General features: G+C 42.6%; 1 protein-coding gene across 4 annotated transcripts in view; it reads right to left on the reverse strand.

Moving 5' to 3' along the window:
- macrod2 (mono-ADP ribosylhydrolase 2) overlaps positions 1-22560 on the reverse strand; it is a 380406-nt gene that overhangs the window by 17903 nt on the left and 339943 nt on the right. For all 4 annotated transcript variants that reach the window (XM_076162202.1, XM_076162186.1, XM_076162194.1 and 1 more), the window contains exons 9-11: positions 13437-13515; positions 5667-5705; positions 3944-3994 (exon numbers count right to left, since the gene is read on the reverse strand). In XM_076162202.1, coding sequence (XP_076018317.1) covers positions 3944-3994; positions 5667-5705; positions 13437-13515 — 169 coding nt within the window. The remainder of the gene's footprint in view (positions 1-3943; positions 3995-5666; positions 5706-13436; positions 13516-22560) is intronic.

Below are 22560 nucleotides of genomic sequence, written 5' to 3' on the forward strand. Positions count from 1 at the left end.
CAGTTGCATCACACGAATTAATGATATGTTGACAATGACAGGCGTCTATATTTTATGAACTGGTATTGAAGATGAACACACACACACCCCTCCTACGTACAAACATGACGCGTCTCCAGTTTAGTGTCATGTTTCTATTCACAACAATGCTTTAGCAAAATCCACTAATTTATGCAAGAACAGCAGAGCTTCAGTAATGACAAAACCTAACTTTAATCCTCACATTGGATCTGTCATCCCCGCTCTCCCTCCCTCATCCACGCACACACTCATGCATGCACACACTCATATACACCAATGACATTTGGGACAAATTGAGTAAATGAAAGCCATGACACCAATAAGCGAACATGCTCCACTATAGCTATTGTGCAGCGTCTATAATTGCTTTTTTAACAAGCTGCGGAGAGAAACCATTTTTTCATATCTATGCAATTTGCCCTGCACTCAGAACAATAAAAATGCCAGCCTCTATTAAACAGGAAAAAGGCCAGTTCTTCCAGTGCTGCATGTTTGTCTCAAGTGCCTCTGTCCATCAAACAGAAAGCTAGTGACACAAAGTAGATGGCAATCCTTTTTATTAATCATGACTGACATTTGGAGACGGAGCCTCCTCGCTGAGCTGAAGAGAATGCTTCTCAGTAGGGGCAGGTTCAGATGAATGCCCATGAGGTCGCAGAAAAACCTTTATCGTACTTTTAAAAATGATGCATGACTGCTGTATCCGTCTAAAGTGATCCCAAACAACAATATACCAGATATGACAAAGGGCTGAATGTAATTTCCTCCTTGTTATTTCATCATTCCTATTTGCCTCATTGAATGGAGCAGCATTCAATTTGTGACAAAGGATGCTAAGGGGACAGAGTGAGGATAGATGTGCGCGCGCTCTCTCTCTCTCACACACACACACACACACACACACACACACACACACTCACACAGACAGACACTAAAGATGAGAAGAACATTCTATGTAGGGCACAAGTGATTTATAATGGATCTATGTTAAGTTCAATTAGAGCCCTGTCTCTCCACAAAAACTCGCCCAGCACCTCCGCCAGGTTTCTCAGGCGAGCGCTTTAAACAGCAGGTGGCAGCATTGTCACAGCTTTCCTATCCAACAGGAAGTATTCACAACTGTCTTCACAGTGAATGAGGGTCTAACTGACATATTTCACACAGAAGGGCTACAGCTGGAGTCCACAGCGCTCACTGGTCCTATAGTGTCAATACTGCCACAAATGCCACTTAAACAGAAACGCAGGCACAAGAAAGCTATATCTCAGGTGTTCATCAGCGTGTGTGTTGGACAAAGAATACATGTTGGCTTTGTTGTCAACATGTTTCATTATTGACGCTTGCCTGATCTCTCTCTCTCTCTCTCTCTCTCATGCGCGCTCATACACGCATACACATGATTTATTTATGTCAAAATCAGTTTCAAGTGTATCACAAGGACATAAACAATTTAGATGCTGATATGCAACCATGCAGTTACATATCATGTGTCCTACTTGCATGACCACTGGGTAGGCGAGAACACATCAACTACAGAGGATGTTCCCGAGGAACAAAAAGCAGCCTGTTCTATTCATGAGTGTGAATATAAATGTGAATAACGTAAAAGCACACGCGCGCGCACGCGAACCTGTCATCTGTGTTACACTCTCTCATCTCTTCTCCCAGTCCCATCTCCTTTTCTTTCCATTAAAGGCGGCTGGAGCAAAGGACAAAAAAGATTACAAAAACGAAATGTGAAAAATTCATGAGACATATGTTTTAGAAAAGGTCTCCAGGATGACCAACAGCTATCATTCAAAGACCTCTTGCATGTCAAATGAGTGTGCAAGAGTGTGTGTGTGATGTCCCCAGTGTGCCTCAGAGTGAAAGGCTGTGGATTCCCAGGGAGAGGCTCTCTGTCTGTCTTCACATCCAGTTATTAGTCTGCAGCTCCACGTCTGATGCCATCTCTCACCATCTCCCCTCCCGTCCTCCTGTTTTTCCCAGAAGCTCCGGCATGCCAGGCAAAACAGACCCAGCCAGGAATTGATTTCTGGCTAAATGTTCACATTTTACTGTGCCCCCGTGACATCCACAAATCTCGCTAATACCAATCTGATATCAGATAATGGACACCGCAGGGCCGCCTGCCAACTCAGGTGTGCTGTAAGCCGGCTCCTGCGTCACCCTGGACCTCTGAGCCAGCGTTTGGCTCTGTCTCGCCCCCTCTTCCCCTCCCTCTGCCTGCTTGCTGCTCCTTCCTTTCATGTGGATTACATCTCAACACAGTTTATTCAACGCAAATAAATACATACAAAATGGTGACCTCTTTATGGGGTTATTTGGGGATTGGGTCTAAAAATTAAATAAAGTCAAACACCTAGGCAATTACGTCCTCTTATATACATAAATACAAACAGCTACATGTTGGTTTTAATTGTGTGTTATGTAGTGTTTTTGCGCCCAAATAAGGATTTTTCCCTTGCAGTGACACAAAGTCATAAATGGTTGTGGTTGTGATGTGAGGTACTGAGCAGCTCTATCATTACCTGAGTATTTATCATCCAACAGTGGTGGAAAAAGCCTTAATGTTTCCTTCTCATCAGTGTTGTGGCTAAAAGCCCTTCATTCCTGACCTGTGGCATGGGGTGGGTGAATCCCCTCAGGAGTGCGATGGATGTGATGGATCACAGGCGTATTGACAGACACACTCCACAAGCCGCTGCTGCAGGGTGTCATTTATTCCAAAAAAGCTCTGCACATACTGAACGCAGCAAACAGGTGACCTGCTTCCAGGGCGGCATGGACCAGGTGGTGAAATATGATGCCTTTTTGCTGTAAGAACAACTCACAAAGATGTACTCTGGCAGTAAGAGCCCCTCAAGGGTCTGGAAATGTCTGTCTCGTGTAGCTGACAGTTGGTTTTGCAGTTACCATCTTCCTCCGCTCTGCGCTATCTTGACATCTGAGTGTTTTCTATGATTAATCCTTCTTCCGCGCTACATCGAAGCAGCCCTAACCTTTGCAGTGCAGGCAGTGGAGAATCATTCCGTTCCTTCCTGCGAGTGAGGTTGTCTCAAGGACTGACTGTTCCCTTGCTAGAAAGCTGTGCCAAGGCCTTTTGTGAATGGATTAGTCACTATTAAGCTGTGGGGCCTGATAAATTAGGATTTATAAAGATTACTACAAAATACTTATGCCCTGCTAATGCTAGTGATTTAATTTGTGAATCATATTGAATTAGTGTTGTGGATTATGGAAAGGTACGGCGTGTTGAATTGGCGGTGAGAAATCAGTTATTTGGCTTGTTGTTTGACAATGCAAAATGTATTGACGCCCTTGAAGTGACTGTGCCTTCTCCTACAGCCTCTGCAGCCCATGAGTCTTACGCACAATCAGCAAGACAAACCATTTCCCAAAAGACAACAACCATGACTGCTATCTTCAAAAATTCCCTGCAACCTTAAAGCTTGAAGACAAATGGATGGTGTACGATTTTAATTGCCTGCTACCACCCTCCAGTGTAAGAATCTAATTATCTTTGGTCCATCGTATTGGAGAGGCCTATAATTGTTTCAATATTACACATCCAAAGGGGCTGAAACTGCAGAATAGCCAGATAATGGCTTCTTAAACAAGTTTGCCTCTAAGAAAACATTCTTTTAAAAAAGACCAAGCTTCATCTTGTATTCATTTCCCTACAGACGGACTTGGCACAAGAGAGGAATGGAGATTACTGACCAAGAACACCCTCCATTACTTCATACAAACTAAATAAACATTCTGTAAATACACATCAACTGTTTCCTCAAACACTAATGGTACAAAGCATCCTTGAAAACAAGTAGTCATCGAAAATTGCATTTGAATACAAACCAAACACACATTGATTTTAACGTACAACACGCACACACACACACCTTCACATAAATAAGCTTACCTCGGTTGATGTCTTCACTTTCTTCTCCGCTTCTGGATTCTGGAGATGTTACTATAAAAAACAAACAAATGTTGATTTAGTGATGTGGCTTCAAAACTGTCTCCCCCTGAACACGCTGAGAATGTCTCGTCGGAGCTCTTTGAAGTTCAAGGTTTCTTTTGGCAGGCCAAACTTGGCCTCACAGCTATTATTCCGACTTGGCCTCCTCTGTCTTGGCTGGCCACACCACAAAGGCCTACAGGTAGAACTCAATGGCTCTTATGTTGTTTTGTGTTATACCTGCCCGACAAAAAAAAAAAAAGGCTTCTCCGAGGGGCTGAGGGAAGAATGTTGGGCTTTGAGACCAACTCCACCGCACAGTCGGGGACAAAAGAACCATTCCATGAGAGAATGGCAGTGATTTGAACCTTTGAATAGGCTCCAGGCAGCACTGATTCAAACTCTGTCTGATGGAGCAAAATGAAAGGCCAGTCTCTGGCATTGGTGCAGAGGCTCATCAAACGGGGCCAAACTGGACCAAAGCGCAGCTGCCACGATGGTACAACAGAACGAGGAATTATCAGGGGCTGTTTCAGTTGGCTTGATACGCTCTGGTGCCGTGTTATTACGCTGGTAAGAAACCCGATGGAAAACAACACAGCCGCTCGACCGCTAACAATAGGACAAACTCTTAAAGACACGGTTTCTCTCAGCCAAGTCTTTACGACCTGGACATTACATTAACATCGGTTCATGCTGGAATATCACATTTTACAGTGCACTTACAAACCAGCCCTTTTATGTTCAACTAAAATGGAATCTCATTGAAAACACAGATGCGTGTAATTGGCAAATCATGGGGGTGACTTTGGGAAGAAAAACATTTTGATGGCACCCAGGGTCCTACATCTCTGGTAATCTCAACACTTCCTCACAGACAGTAAAACCAACACTGCGCTCTGCTAAGTTGGCTCCACTGTGATGTTTTCAGGGGACACAGCAGTCAGACCTGGCAACTCCTCACTCTGCATCACCTTGTACTCTGAAAGCGCTTGCCATTGGCTGCTATGTAAGAGCTGCTCTACTTCGGAGGAAACGCTACAGGCGGCACATTTTAACACTCAAAGTTTCATAAAATGACATTTTCTGTCTGCGTGGTAAAAGAAAGGACTCCCGCTAAACTGTGCCTATAGAGTCCATTGTTCCCGCTACTCAAACACTAAACAGACTTCCGTGAGGCGCACAGTTCGTGCCATTGCTCATTCAGGACATCAGTGTTCAGACAAATGTCAATAGTTTATCCCGATAAGCAGTATCTGGGAGTTGCAGGCGGTGTGCCAAGATGGTGTGGTGATAAAAGCATTATGTGCTGACAGTTGTGTTTGTCCTATCGCCTGGCACACGCTGTGGAGGGATGTCGCTCCGACGTTTCTTTGTCACTCTGTTTAGGTGGTCTGACGGCTCATTGTGCCGGCAAGCCACGAAGGGAGCGGCGATGGGAATTAGCCGTGGATATAAGCTGGCGTAATGTAATGTACCTGACGGGAAGTATTTTTAACCGTGATGTGTCAGGCCTGCGATTCAACTTGTCACAAAATGAATAAACATGAACATTTGGGCTGCTGCTGCTTGGAACCTGGCAAATTACTGTCACGACTTGAAGCTACGCCACTCACTCAGGCTCTGTGTGCTTTAATGGAGGTGTTAAGGTGAAAAGGCAACCATGAAATATTCTGTCACTCACCTCCCTTCGGCTGTTCTTCTGTAACCTCCATGTCAAAGTCTGGCATAGGGGGGAAAAAGAGTGTGTCAAGACATGCTGTGTTATATTGCAGGATAAAGTCATCACAGCTTGTCTCTTTATATATACAATCTAGTTAGTACAGCATTCTCCAGTTAAACACTCAAACTATACCTCAGAATGTGACTCATTCTCATCGCGCCAGCTGCCACGCTTGAGAATCTAACCTACAACCATTCACAGCCTCCCTCAATTCCCCTACCAGACGGCCTTGAAGCTTGAGTTATTACTTCAAATGGCTGTGGATGTGAATATGCGAGTGTGTGTGTGGGTGCGTGTGTGTGTGTGTCTGGCGGGTGGGGGGGGGGTCACATTCATGAGACATTCCTTTTCAATTAAATGTGTACTCGTGGGCTCAGCATAAATGACACAAAATGTCCCATTTCCCCAAATTACAAGGACTGCAGGCTGCTGCTTTAAAAAAAAGACGCCTTTTATTTGCAGGTAAGTCTATACATCTGTTGTGTAAAGCAGAGGTGTCTCCGGGTGGATGAGTTGACTTGCACAGTGGGAGATGAGAAGGCTGCTACTTCAGGAAGAACTCCAGAATGTAAGATGCACAGAAGAACTGTGGCTGCCAGCTCCCGGTGCGCAGCTTCCATCATGCAAACACAAACTTGTGTTAGCGTACTTGAATATGCTTTGAGTCTTGTCGCTGTAGTGTACATGCATGGATTGTGCACGTGTGGGGCTTTCATGTGCCACGCTCGTGTTCAAATGCACATGTAAGAGTCCATGCAACGATTGAGCCATGGTTAACAAGCAAAAGCGAGGCGTTGGCTGTGATGAAAGTGTGTTGTCATCTCTGCTGTAGAAGTCTAACCGTCAGAGCTCCCCGTGGAAGCAGGGACAGGCTTTCCTTTTGTGTAACAGTGAATAAAAGGGTACAGTGCATTAATCTAACCCTGCTTGGGGAAACAAAGAAAGGCCCACTGATGCAGTATAACGATAGTACAAGAATGAGAACGCGACTTGTGTCAGTGATTGCTTCATACTGCAACATTATAAACACAGCTCAACGTGCTTTCACAGTGATATAATATGTGACAAGTTGTCCTTTGTTTCTTTTCTATCTTTCTGGGACACTGAGAGGAGAGAAAGTCACAAACGCAATCATCAATGCACCATAAGGACCGATGACAAGATTAATATCCTCACAGGGTTTGATTGGCTAGAGGGATTCCAAACGCCAGCTCGCTTTACCTTTGTTCGAGCAGATGCGAGTTATAAGAGCGAGTCAGCCATTACACTGAAGTGGAATGTTTCACTGATTAAAGACATCGCACACTGTAGCTTCAGTGGAGGGCAAGGACGAGTAAATACAAACACATCGAGCAGGCACACGAGCAGCACATATGCATGCTTGCGCAAGTTAGCCTTTCATAAACAATGAGAGAAAGAGTGAAAGACAGAGAGCGAGAGACAGAGAGGGGGGGGGGGTCTTGTACAACCAAGCACACTTCAGTCACCACATCTCTCTCAATGTCTTTGTCTGTCTTCCTCCCTCCACTCTGTCCGTCTCTCCCCCTGCGTCTCTCTCTCTGTCTCCTTTCATGAACTGTGTTGCAGTTGTAGAGCCAGCTTTTAGAAGAATGTGCTAAGCAGGGCAGCAAACAGGGCCGCAAAAAAACAAAAAAGAAAGATGGAAGATGATAATGGAAATTTATTTTGTGCCAATCTTCGACAAACTGAGGCAGGAGAAGTTGATATTGGCCGGTGTAAACAACTAAGCTTGACATTCAGGCTCATTAACATAAAACTTTCAGATGTGTAAATGCACCTCGGAATGTATTAAGTGAGAATAAAATACATAAAAAAGTGCATACCAGCATAAATGCTGCTTATAATATTATTAGCAGAAAAGAAGCTGTGTGCACGGCTGCACATGATACTATGAAGGAGTCTCAAACTCAGTTTCTTCCCTCTCCAAGACACAATGGGGCTTATTCATAAAAACACATTAGCTGCTATGATAACTACCGCTTATTCACAAAGCTGCTGTTGCCACTGACCCATGGGGGTGTCAAGTGTTAAGACTGAAAGAATGAAATTTTCTTGCTTTATCTAACCACCATGGACACAAAACGAACTTAGATGGGAGCTGTGTGGTTTGGTTCTCTGTGGTTTAGCTACTTTACATCCCCCTGTTGTTCTTTGCAAAGACTGAAAAAATGTTTCTCTGCTTAATCTTAATTTATTTTCGGTGTGTGCCCTCTCCTTACAAAGTGCAATGTTTGGTGTGATGCTCAACCAGATCAAAACTTTCCATTTAAGTAAATTGACTGATGAATTGCCCTAGGCGAATCTGTCAACTACTGTATAATAATACTTCTAATAATTTAGGCAATACAGAAAATAAAATCCATTTGTGTGTGTTGATGTTTGCAGAGTGGTGATATGAAAATGAGAAATACCATACTAATGCTTCTTTCAGTGCAAACAATAAAACAGGCCTGTAACACATGTTAATGGATGAGCCAACACGGCTGTGTGACTTTATCGGCCCTCGCGGACACGTTAAACCTGCTGCTGTGTTTTATGAATTACCGTCCATATGTTTAATGGCTGCACCATTATGTTAAATGGAAATGATGCAGATGCATGCGGTATATTGTTTCTCAGTAATTCAGTCATATTTGGTATCTGTCAAAACCTAACAATTCAAAACAAATAAAGGTCTTTCAGTTTGAACAAGGATGAACAATGACTGGTGACTGGAGAGGTGAAGGAGGGTCTTGATCATGATCATACGGAGAGATGTATGCTGAAAGGTACCCGATAAACTGAGTTAGCAGTTTATTGGGTACACATGTACAATCTAATGGAACCCTGTTGTGAAAATGATGTATTGAATTGTTAGAATTGATGTCAGACAGTAAAAGATGAAAAGGGTTTCTAATGTTTTGTCCTGTCACATGTACACACACAGGGCAGAATATTAGAAACATACAGTACATCAATATAATAGTCCAATACAACATCAACAACTATAGTATTGTACGGTAAATTGTGAATTGTTGATCAGAATGTATCTATGAACCTACATGGGAATCTATACATCGTTTGTATGTTTGTGTTTCTTCTAAAACTGCCAGTATCCATGTGAGCAAATCAACAACAAAAACTGAATCCTGGTATCCACTAAAGTTGAAACTTGGTGTGTTTTCATGGCATCACCACACCAACATAACATGGTGCCCTTATTTCTCATTTCTTTTGCCCTTAGGGATCATATTGTGAAACCGACATGGACTTCATTTTCACTCCTCTCAGGGTTCCTGTAGCCCTTCATTTGACAGCAAACACTTCGCTGTCAACAAATTACATGTGTGTGATAGAAGTGTGTGCATACCACAGCGTCTTTCAAAGCAGCATGGGGGTAGAGGGTGTGTGTGTGTGTGTGTGTATGTGTGTGCGTAGGGAGGTCTGTATGTAAATAAATGTCAATTGTAAAGTCAGGCGAACAGCTGGAGGGAATGCAGCAGCCCCTGCAGATCTGTAGCTGTTCATATTGTCAGTGCTGAGGCTGACTGAGGAGAAGAAGAGATGGAGCCCAGCTTGAGGGCAGCCACCCACATCATATTAGTGGAGGAGTGTACCAAGAATCAATTTCAACATGCTTTAACTTTGTAAACCCACAGCCGCCTGACTGATTCCAAGCTTGCAAATGAGAACCACAATGTGCCAAGGCATGCATGTGGTCAATCACGATCTATGAACCAATTTGAATACCTAATGGAACCATGTCAAATGATTAATGGGATTGATTAGGCTCTGTATGAATGGTTTTAGTCATTACTATTTTCAGGTATTAAGTTACCATTTTATTCTATCTTATATAACCATTTTAGTTCTGTAAAACTTCACATTCTGTGGGTTTCTCTCAGTCAGATTGTGAGACTCAAACATCAGCTCTGAGATGGGTCCAACTTGTGGATTTTGTATATAATAAATGGATTATTACAGCACTCTTATGAGCGCAATTAGCATGCGTCACTTTCACTGTTTTGTCTTGAAGATGTTTCGCCACTCAGCCGAGCAACTTCTACTGCTACTGGACGAGTGCCGCAAAGTCCAAAATGCCTTAAACTACGACTGGAACCTTTCTTAGACGATGCTGCATGTACAGTCTGTGTTTGTTGTTATCCTGAAGTGTTCAGAAGTGTGATTGATGTGCCTGTTTGCAGATGTGTATGCGTATTCCTGACAGCACAGGCTATTTTCAGTTTTCCGCTTCTGCACAGATAACAGCATATATTAGCTTTCTGACGCTGACAGTTTATGGAGATGCACATTGTAATAAAGAAATTTCCTGTATGCAAATGCCCTGTTTACATGTTCCTGCTCCATTCCCTGTCACTTGACAGATGAGTGAGTGAATATGAGGAAAGCGGCAAAGTTGTGAAAAATGAGAATGGTGCGACTTCAATAAAAAATCCATTGTGCCATTGGCTCCAGATATGCCTGGGACTGATGTCATTGGATAGATCCACTGTTTCAGTTAAACACACACTCACACAAATTACAAAAAAAGATCAAGGCCAGTATTCACAATAACAGCTTTGTGATAGAGGAGGTGGTGGAGGAGCTCTTGCTTGATATAATAAGGAGCAATGAAAGAAAGAGGAAGGATGAAGTATTATGCTTGTGTTATTGGAACAAGGGGAGTTATGAGTGAGAGCAAGTGCGGAAGCGAAGGAAGAACCAGTGTGTGTGTGTGTGTGTGGGCACAAAAGGTTACTGGAAGCGAGATAGTGCTGAATATGCGAATACAGAAAGGTGTCAGGTCTCTGTGAGATGTAGGCCTGACGCACTAGCAGCAGCTAAGATGAGGTATTCTCAAAGAGCCCGAGCACACCTGCAGAGCTAATTCACAGCCTCTGATTCCCTGCTTTTCGCAGCTTAAATGCAAGTCTTTTCACACAATGTGTTCACACATTTCTCCGACATGCCATAATCATGCCAATCAGCCTGTCTTTCTCTACGCCGCACCTATCCGCTATGGCTAGACTCAGCAACACGGCACAGCAGAAACCCATTTGGATTCAGAGCCACGCGCGCTACAGTACGCCAACGTCTACTCCATTATCGCCAGCACAAGTAATTACGCCAGAGTCGCTCTTTATCGCACATCTTCAAAGAGCTGTTGGTGTTTTCGTGGAGAGAAAGGTAAATGTGTGCACGAGGTGAAAGACTGCAGCAGGTGTAGGCGAGACCTGGGGGAGGGGTCATCACTTCAGAAAATGAACCTGAGTGGGAATGTGACATCATTTCATCTACGTGGTCTGTAAAGGAATTAATATCCTCTCCTACCCACACATGCACAACAAGTAGTGATACCAGCAGCTTTTATCCCTCAGGTCAAAGGGCACATCCGAGGCGAGACACAGTGTTGAGGAAATTCACTTAGCCTGACAGCAGAGTGTGTGCCGATACAGTCCACTGGAATGTCCCCTTATTTAAACACAACTTGTGATTCTGACCTCTGCTGTCCTCATTTGCAACCCGTGGCATATTGCTCAACAAGAGTTTCTCTATCTTTCTAACACGGCAAACTTTTCTGATTTCAGTTTTTAAACACACACAGTCCATTGTTGTGCTTCTTCCCCGTTCTCACTCATGGAGACGTATGGGGCAGTTATCCACCGACAGCACTTCTAAATGGCGAGAGTGATAACTGGAGAACAACAGCTCCAGATTCTCATCTCAGAGCACTAATATGATGAGACGGGTGCTGGGTGCATGGGGGCAGGCAATATAATTACAGTCTCTCCCCAGAATGTAATCTTTCAGCGAACAGCCTGGGCGGGGAGCAGGACAGATGATGGGAGCGCAGGGGGAACAAAACACTCCATCTGGGAGCAGGGAGGATGAAGGCCTGAGAGCTGCTATTCCGTAGGGGAGGGCAGAATGTAAAAGCGAGGTAAATGGGAGGTAATGCTAGGCTGGTAAAGGGAGCCGTCCTCTTTCGGCTCCTGGCTCTTCAAGCCAATCCTCCGCGGAGCCCCCATCAGAGCTGGTGACTGCTCCTGGCCCCCGAAAAAAAGATGATGGTGTACAAAGGGGAGGGAATTGAGAGCGAGACAGAGAGTGGGAGTAGAAGATAACGGATGTTTGTTTATTAGCCGCGTAGAAATGAGGAGCACTATCCAAAGAATGATGAGCAGTCGCTATGCATCCCTGTAGTTTTTACTTTATGCACAAGATTCACTGCCAAAGACACGTTATTACAATCATTAAAGCGTTGTCAACATCGTGACAATTGAGAACAATAAAAGCCGGTAAAGCGATTGATCCTGCACATATTCAGGTGAGCCCTTTGCTCATTATTGGCACCAAAACAGAAGCACATGCCGTAGGAAGTCAGTCCTGCAAACATTGTTCAGCAAATGACGCTGAAAACATTCTTTCTATGATTGTATGTGGGAAATATACAAGCACATGAAAAACAAAGTTTGTTTGAGTAAATGATGAAAACGCGAGCAATAAATTTGGTATTATCAGTTGCTAAAATTAGATGAATCTAACTTGCTGACAAACACCACACAACAAAAAGTTAGCCAACAGATGCCGAAGCCATGTGTGAAAGTTTCAGCATCCCCTTTAGTGCTTCCACAGGATTTAAGAAGGTAATTAGTAGCAGCAAGGCGCTGCTAATCAAACCCACAGGGAAAGTTGATTACAGCATTTTGAAAGTTTGTTGGTCCTCTTAGAAGGAAAGACATTGGCAATGACCACAGACCGAAAGAAAGAGATGAAATGACCATTCCCAAACAATCCGAGATCAATCACACCACATGAACAGGATTTGTCACAAATGATAAACATTCCATGCTACAATGGCTGAGGTAAACATGTTAAATGCCGAAGAATGTGACAGAGTCAGAAAATGACCACACAAGTCTTTACTTTCTTCTCTCCAAAACGATCATGGCAGCACAGCTTCCGCTTGCAAAGCTGTATCCATACAAATGAAAAGGTTTCTGGGAAAAAGTCCTTCAAACGGCGGAGAGGAGCCGTTTGGTTGGAATGCAGAACATCACATTTGTTAAAAAACCTAAGAAAATGTATGACCACCAGCGCCTCATCCCAGGCATCAAGGATGGTGAAAGGATGGATTTGGCCTTGACTAACACCTGACAGCCTCTGAGACAACCATGAAGTCCTTTTTACACCTCTATAGACAAATCAAAGCTGGGTCCAAACTGGATCATGTGATAGGAAAATGAGCCCAAGCTTCCCAAGAATTGTCCAACAGACAGGGCCAAGTCGGAGTCAAGTTAAACCAAAGTTGACCTTAGCTGAAATGTGTGGAGTTGAGCATAAACAGTAACGTGAACAGTAACGCCATCGAACGTCAATCAACTGAAGCAGTGTTGGAAATCTGTCCAAAACAATGTGAGAGGCTGCTGGAGTCATACCAAAGAAATATCACTTCAAGTTATTGCTGCTTTTTAACTGCTAATTATTCAGTAATTAATTTTTCACACATTGCATCATTTTGGCGAAATTAATTTAATCCATTATGTGGTGTTGGTCTCTCAAGGTTAGATGAATCTAGTTTTAAGATGTGTAAAGAAGATGATTTATCCTGATTTGTGAAAAGCTTTGAGTTGGTCTTAGATGGTTACACAAGCACCCGGTGAGAACACACGCGACAGACACAACAAAAGGCGAGAGAAGAAGCATCACAACAGTATAAAACAGACATACCTTGGAAAAGAAGGGACATTTTCTTCTTGTAGATGGCAAAATCGGTCTCAAGGAAGACGCAGAAAATGACCCGTGTGATCTGTAGAGGAACAGAGAGAGAGAGGGAGGGAGAGAGAGAGAGAGAGATGAGAATCATGTTGCTCATTTCAGACATGTCTTTATTGGAGAATTATACAACGAAGAAAAGCAGGAAAAGTGAGGAAATCTAATAAGATACTCTCCTAATCAAGACCACCTAAAGTAGACCCACTGAGACAGCTTTAAGACAATATTACACCACATTACATCAGAATGGGCATTATTGAATGGGTGCCTTGGTTAAGGCAGCGCAATATGCCTCAGTATCAATCAAAGTGCAACTATAGGCAATTGCAACATTAAGGATAAGCAGAGGAGAATAATTTCACCCAAAAAGGAAAATAACATCTGAAAACAGAAAATTAATGACTATGTAACTGTGCTGCTAAAGGATAATAAAGCCATTATTAAACTGTGAAAAGAAAATCAACATAGAAGACGGAAATTAGATTTACAAATCTCAAGAGGAGAAAGGTAATTTGAATTTAATTCTGAATGCCACAAAGAAATCCTAAAAATTAAATGAAAGATAGAGAATGTCATTTTGTGATATTTGTCATCCCACACAATGCAGCAAATGGCATAAATGTGTATTAAGTGACGTGGCTTCATTTTTAATTCCTGGTTTGCAATTCTGACAGCCCAAAAATTAACCTGTTCGCAACAACAATCTGTGATAACACAAACAATAACATCACAATTTCGGACGGCAGGTTGAATGCTGGCATCTGAACACTGCTGGCAACACTGAGTGCAAGTTAACCAACTGCAAAGACAAAGTCAAGATCCGTGGACTTTACAGGTACAACTGATCATATTTTACTTGATATACGCAAAATATCTTGTATAACTTAGTGGTTTTTACTCTCTATTCCCAGTCACTGCTATGTTGTCTCAATGGCTGCTGAGATTTCAAGCTGTCCAAACAGACAGAGCTCACCCCGCTCTGTGTAATTGCTGCAGACTCTCCCACGCCCCCCTGATGTGCACACAGTGCCCTCTATAGTTAGTTTCACAATGCTGGAATGTTTTCAGGAACACAGGAACTTTGCTTCATTTCACACTGATGGACTAAAAATGACTCAGGAACTCTCACTAGCACTGCTGACGATGCTTTTGTACACAGTAGAACAAAAACAATCTCCCTTTGTTTATCCGAACCAGAAGCAGTGCAGCGGGGAAAAAATATAACATAATAAAAATATAAATGTAAGTGGCAGTCAGTCAAGCTAGCTGAGACAATTTGATAGATGAACAGAAAAGATTGCAGTGAAGAATACAGGATAACAAGGCCAACAGTGTAACAGTGGCCATTACAGTGACATCATCAGGTCCATCACTGAGAATATGTTTAATCTGATTAGTGATAAATTGCTGTAGCATTTATAGTTTCCGAGATCCATTAGTTTCAGCTTCAAACTAAATTCCATAAGGCGGAAACTCTACTCAGAAGAGTCCCTGCATTGAGGAAGGAGAAGAACATTTTTATTGATTCAATATAACATTTGTTGGGCTCCCTCAGGGCCATGGTTCACATTTAAGTATCAAAAATCCATCTGTGGCTTGGCCCCACATGCCAGAAGCTGATGGTTTTGAAAATTGGATGAAAAACACGCAAGAGGTGAAAACGTAAAGGTTTTCCCGAAATATTGAAATGCAAGGGCGAAATGGGTGTGGCCTATATGACCGATGGATTCAAGGAATACAGGAAAGATTTTTTGATTAAATTATACCACCGTCAGCCCGATCAGTGTAATCGCCTGTATTGGTAATGTGTAATTGGTAGTGGGGACAACTTAAAGTTTATTTGCTGTAGCTTTTCCGACTCAAGAGAGCCAGATGCTGTTATGGCATATATAATAATTGTGGCTCCAACAGACAGACAGCATTAGGGGGTATAACGAGACAATAATATATGCTGGGACCAACTGTATGAGACTCTTTAAGGTGTTTGTTGGCGTCTGTAAAGGTAATTTGTCTGTATGTGCTGTGTGAATGACATGGCTGCAGTAGTGTTGACATCAACTAATCCATCTTGGTACTTGTAATTGTACTTGAAGTATGGTGGGAATACTCGCAAAAGTTCCATGGAAAGTAGTTCCTAAGTAAGTTCCAAATGTGTGTTTGGAAAAGCTCCCTCGCTGTGCCTTGCACTGCACCTGAACCAGCTGAGCTGCTTTGACTGAGGAAAAATGAAAAGAGCAGAAGGAAAGTATAAAAAAGAAGAAGGGCGGCAGGAAAATAAGTACAACAGTGCTACATACAGTATATCTTGCAGCTGAACTCTGGATACGCTTCACTTTCTGCACAAATCTTGCCACTTCTGTTGCCAACTCTGATTCAGGCCTTTGATCAGAAGCCTTGTATGTGCTCCGTTTGTTTAACTTGCCGTGTTACATTGCGATGGTGACATGGTACTACAGCAAAGGACATTTCCTGAAAAAGTCCCTAAATCAGCAGAAAAAGAACACTAAAAATGAACTTCCTTTCCATCTTTCCATACCCATATAACAGACAAAGGCCTTCCTCCTCTGGTGTGGCACTAAACTTGAAGGTTTCACTGGTTGATGCTACTGTACCTGAACATTTCTACGTATAAGCACCTTTAGTTTTGAGTTAGACGGACTGATGTTCCTTACGCTCAAGAAACAGTTCACTCCACATGTCCTGAATATCACACGCTGACAGAGAAAGAGGTCACTTCTTTCACGTCCTCCAGTGGAGCCTTGCATACCATGCCACTAGATAATGGCTTGACTGAATAATGGCTATTTTACACAACAGCCATAATGGAGCCACTCGTCCCCCCCATTGTCCTCTGTCTAAGGATCTTGGTGTTATGGGGAAGTAAAGCTTTGGCCCCATTCCTAACCCTGCCCAGCACAAGGATCTGATTCAAAGAGGCGTCCTTCTGGTGTTCCTACAGACACATATCTATTAATAGTTTATGACCCATGCTTTGGAGTAAATGTTACGAGCTGAATCTCGTATAGTAACATTATATTTCTTGAGACGTCTTGGAAGGGCCTTTGTTCCCAGAAAATGAGAGAAAGCTTTAAGTCTGCTTTCAAGTCGCGGACTTGCTGACAAACAGATTGCATAAAATGTGATAATATTCCATCCTACGGCGGCTGGAAGGCCACAGGACAGCATCTCCCCAGGAATGTCCATTACTCTTTCATGGAGCTCCATTCTCAGACTGACTGCCCACTGTGAAACAGGATGAATCATAAATTCATGCCCTGCATGGAAAAACGCAGACAGAAACTCGCACATGAGCATCTACTCAGACACAAACACACACACACTTACTGTTTATTTTATGACCACACATATTTTATGAATTGTTTTGTTAAAAAGAATCTTTGGTTCCTTACTACTTATGCTTAATCAAATACTAAACCTCAGTATACTTGCTCACTTTCCCAGGCACTTAATCACTTATTAGGATTCTGCTACGTCCAGATGAAGGTAGAGGATGTCTACATCAATCCAGAAACGCAATTGTAGAACACCACACGCATCCTGTCTGTATAAAAAAGAAACTTAATTTGCTAAGACTTCACAGCAAAAATGAAAAAAATACTTTATGAAATTCTCCCAGACGTCAAACAGCCTGCCCGGTCTTTTTTACCTGGACGCAGTCACCATGGTGTTGGCTTATCTCTCTCTCTCACACTCACACACACACACACACACACACACACACACACACACACACACACACTCGAATGCTGATGAAGACGAAAGCATGAATATGTGGAGAGCGTACACTTTCTGAACATCCACTTCAATCAAAAAATCTTCTGCACCATAGGTCTAAAAAAAGAATCATATATACCACAATACACTTTAATTTGATGATGGAAGTGATATACAGGGATGCTGGAAATTGTGATGGAATTTTGTGTGAAGATTGAAGCGTGAGAGGATTGGTTACGCATAACAAACATGAAAAATGTAGACCGATAAAACCTCCAGCAAAATAGCAGAATACACGTTCCTTAATGCTTCTAAAGGTGAAAAATACAGGCTTGCTTTTATCAGTAATAGTATAAAGCAAAAACACATAATATTTTTAAAATGTTTAAAAAAAACACTTGGTTTTAGTTCTTGATTGTAGAAATTGCCCAAACCTTGGTCTGAGGATGTAATAGGTGTGTGTGTGTGTGCTCGTCTGTACGTGTGTGTTAAGTGAGCACCCTGCAGCCGCCAAGGTTGAAAAAGTTAATGGAAGACTAATTAGAAAGCTGGGATCACTGCATGCTACCCTGCCTAGTCATTACTCATCCCTGATTGGAGGGCTGTTGCCAAAGGGTGAGTACAATACGATTGGTCCTGCTGCTTGCATGAGAGAGGGACGGTCATCTGGACGCAAACGTGTTCCGCACAAGAAGCTGCTCTGACCCGTCAAAGCTTCCAGAGACTAACTTGAAATTTGCAAATGAATTCAGCAAAATACCTTAACAATACTAGAAAAGAAATGTTTTACAGAATGTTTGTTATCGCCCACAAATATTGTTGAATCTGCGATGGAAAATGAAAGGTTCAACCTAGTGGCCAACAAAGCAGGACTGTGGTTATTCACGTTATTTCAGAGGTGACAAGGTGCAAAATCAATCAGGGCAGCTGCGCTCACTAATAATGTAATAACATCTTCTATGACACTAATCTATTATGCAGACCTTATTTGTGAACATTAACACCGTACAGTAAACCGTTTGATGAGGCAGGTTAAAGTTCTCAATACAATTATTTCATTCATCTGGCCCTAATCAATTCAATGCTTCTTGTAATTGAGTTCTGAATATGTGATAAGGCTAAAACTAATTAAAATGATAATGCCGGGGGTTAAACCTGACGAGTGAACTCATTTGCATGTCACTTGAGATGTGAAGAAACAAGATTTGGGAGTCCAGCGCTCCCAGTTTATGCCAGTGTGAGGAAATAATATGAAACACAATAGAAGTGTCTTCCGCTCATATCTCTTGTTTGATAAAATATGTGGTTTTTAATCTGTGACTCATCATGCTGGTACCGGGCTCACCAGGTGCCCCGCACTCCTACTGGCTGGCTAACAGATGAGCTGTCATAGCTGGCCACCCATGCCCATAATTACATTGGGGGCACTGCCAGCAGAATTTGACATGCAGGCACAACACACGCACTTTTGCTACTTGCTTTTCCTTCTTGATTCTGTCACAAACAATAATAGGAACAGGTCATCCTAGCATGTCTGCTCCAGCTGGAGCCCCCCGACCTGAGGGAGATGTGTGCGTACGTGTCCTGTGCTGCCTCGTTACTGAGCCACAGGCTGACGCAGAGTCCTGATTGGTTGCATCCAGATGGACAATAGCAACAGGAGAGTAATACATGATATTAACACTGAATAAAAATTATTGAGTCTCAAAAAGTCACTCATTCCGCCATGTATTGTTGTTTTCTCTCCCTTCAAGGTCATATTAGGTGACCGGCTGCATACATTCAGAAGAAAGCAAACCGGTCAGTCAGTCTATCAACGTGACGTAGCATAATGAAGCGTGTATATCAAACCTCCATGCACTGACGTCTACACCACTGTGCTGGAGCTCGCTTTGGATGTCTAAAAATACTGCACTCAATACGCACTCAGAGGTACGTCAGGATGTTCTCAAAAAAGATTGTTATTCAATTTTGTAGGTATCTAGGACTTGAGAAAGAAGAATCGATTACATTTTAAGGCAGATATGCACCCAATGAATGTTTTTCATTTTTTAACCCTCTATCATAAGCAATGATACCAGTCTCAATGACGTACTGGATGTACAAGGACCCATGAGTCCAGATGTTGATCCACCAGAGAAAGGGGGTCACATTGGTCAAGATCATGCTGATTCACAGTATGTCAATAGTTCACAATAGTTTTGACGTATTTTGCAACATTTCCAAAAAAGCTCATTGTTATAATAACAACCAATTATACATCACCACACTAAAAGTTGTCTGTTTAAAAGGATTCAGCTATGCAAATAATATCAAATAAATTGTTTACCGGCCCTACATTCATTTTCACACTACTTCCCTAACTGCATTGTATCATATTGAACTCTGTCACATATTGGTTCATGATTCATTGGACAGGAAACTCACAAAGCGTCAGAAAACCTCATTTCCAATTACGAACACACAGATGCTCATATTGTGTTTGCGATTTTGTCTAATCTCACATATTAGATGTTTGTTGTGTGTGATTATACACATACATCAACAACAGATCATTCTGGTGAATATTTCCTGAGACAGCTATGTTCAGCCATAAAACACAGCTTTCTAGTTGCATCATCAAAACCATAGCCGGTGAGTGCTAGTCTCCTTTGTTGTCAGCGGCGGGGGATTAGATAGTGGCTTCACTGGGAGGCAGGTGGAGCGTATCCAGGCCTTATTACTGATGTAATTACGCACACCTGCGTCCCTCTCACCACCACTACGCACAGCCAGCAGCAGCTTGGCATAGCAGAGAGACCATTAGACAGGCTTCTGTAGCCAGAGTGGTGGAAGCACCCAAACACACACTTGCATATACAATACAGAATAACTTGTGATTCAAGACCCTCCATGACTGTGACAGCGGAACAACTCAGCCTGCATTGTGCATCCTAAAATCTCATCACTAGGACATCTTTCACATCCACTCTCTTGACCAGTGCTGATGAGGTGGCCGGGCTAACGGCAGCAGCGCCGGCCGGCTGCAAGCGTGGGTGAGACTGCGAGCGGCTTCTCCATTTGACTTTGATTGACCCTGTCTGCGGAGAGAGAGCGGCAGCTCCACCTGCAGCAAGCCAGTGAATTATCATTTCAAAGAAATGGCCAGAAAAGGTTATCCCTTTGAACAAAATGCCTCCATCCATACATCAAAGGAAAGGCCTGACACTGGGCTGTGAGGAGGAATGGTCAACACGAAAGCTTTAAAAAAAAATGTGAACAAAGGTGCTGAGCTCAAATTCTCACTTACTAAAGACAGGTGACATAAGACACCCACTGTGTCTTCACTGCCTAAATGGTGAGGACATCAGGACGGTCTGACACTGACTGGTAAATGCTTTTACAACCCCCTTGAGTTGGACAAAATAGACGTGATACCATTCTGATTGATATGCTGCCTTGTTCATTCATCAGTGTAAAACATCATCACAAAGTTTCAGATGTTGATGCAGAATGTGGAGATTTTTGGAAAGGAAAAAGGAAATGCTGTCTCGGTAGATTTAGAAAAATCCATAAGATAGTACATCAGCAATTTGTATGTTAATGCAATAAATGTTGCAAGAGGATCATTTTTTTGCACATAAGAGCTGAACAAATTGTTCCTACTGTAGTTATTCAGGCTTTATTGCTGCTTGGCACTGTAGACAAAAATTGGAATACAGCACGCTTGAGGCATCTCGGCATTTCAGCTCACATTTTAAGAATTGTTTTCTCAAACTGAAAGAGACATTGTTTGACTTTCGCATTCTTTGAACAGATCCTGTCAGCTCTCACTGCCAGCCACTGGAAGAACCGTGCCATTTAATTTAAGAAAAGAGGTGATTTCAGCAGGAAATAACACTCTCTGTCCGTGATATGGGATTCCAGATCATTTTCATTTGGAATGCATGCAATCTGTGGTTTCTTTTTTTCTCTTTTCGCTTTAAATCTTTCCAGGAAAATTGAGCCAGTATGAACACCGGGCACAGCAGCTGACGATAAGCTCAAGTATCTGTTTTACCCCACTGGATTTTACCCTACAGACTGAATGGAAACGCCAATAACCTCCCATAGGAATACTTAAGTACTACAACTGACAATACCTCAGTGTTTAGCTGTACATTGGCAATAACTAATGAAAATCTATCCACCAGCAAAAGGATCCGTTAAGTATCCTGGTAGATCTTTGGCTCCTTATGGGGAACATCAGGCCACCAGAGAATTAAGATTCACCATACTACAGCAGCGATTGTGACGTGTGACCAATGATGCAATCACCTCCACTGACAGATTTGTCAATTGATATGGATGGTCATATAATTAGAATGATGAAGCGCTTCTCGCTCATCCAATAGGGAGCGGTGAGCGTGAAGGAGAAGGATCGGGCTATTTTCAAATGATAAAGATGAGAGGTGGCGCAGCTGCAGGGGAGGTCAGAGGGGAACGATGAAAGCAGATGAGGGCCGTGTCTATGATCCATTGCTGCATTGGTAATGATCTGACCTCTGGACATCAACTGGCCTCCGACAACCTCTGCTGATGAGGCAGAGTGTGTGTGTGCACGGGATGGTGGAAGGAGGGTTCCTGTGATAACTGGTCGACATGTCTGATCTACAACTGGTCTCATTTGCTTAAAAGGAGAAATCTCGACTTCTTCCACTTCTATTCTGCAGTTCCTGAAGAGCTCAACTTGATAAAAAAATCCTTTACCGCATCAGTTGGCAAATTATTGCTTGTAGAATTTTGGATAATTCAATCACAAATGATTACATAACCGTCAAATTATGGTTTTGATTTTGTTTCATTTGTTTCTCCACAATCAATCAGTCATTTCCTTGCTTTTTACGAATGTCGTCGCCAAAGTAGATGATTGACACGCCTGGAAGAAATCGCCAGGTTTTCACAGGCTACAATTTGTCACCATGTCTAGTAAAGGAATGTTTTATAATGCAGCTTTGAAGCCAAATTCAATGAAAAATAAAACTGCCGAAGCACTTCACACTCCATAGGATTCACAGCTAGTTGTTAGTGAAATTTCTATACTTAAATTACAATGTGCAGTTAGACGAGACATCAACCTTTGGAGAAATATAAAGCTGTGTTTCCTTTACTTGATTGCATAATGATTGTAAATGAACTCGACTAGATTAAACTCACCATCCAACATCCAGACTGTGTGCAGGGAGACATCATAAAAGTTCCCGTGAGTTTATCTCATTCAGAGTAAAGCGGAGTTAACAGGAATATTCCCCTGAATCCAATTAAAGCAGAATTCATTCCGCATCCTTAGCGCAATCTCTAATCAGAGCAGGAGCCATGTGTGGCA

Source organism: Genypterus blacodes, unplaced genomic scaffold (assembly GCF_046128005.1).
Source record: "Genypterus blacodes isolate CSIRO-AG114 ecotype Tasmania unplaced genomic scaffold, CSIRO-AGI_Gbla_v1 ptg000012l_1, whole genome shotgun sequence".
Taxonomy (NCBI): Eukaryota; Metazoa; Chordata; class Actinopteri; order Ophidiiformes; family Ophidiidae; genus Genypterus; species Genypterus blacodes.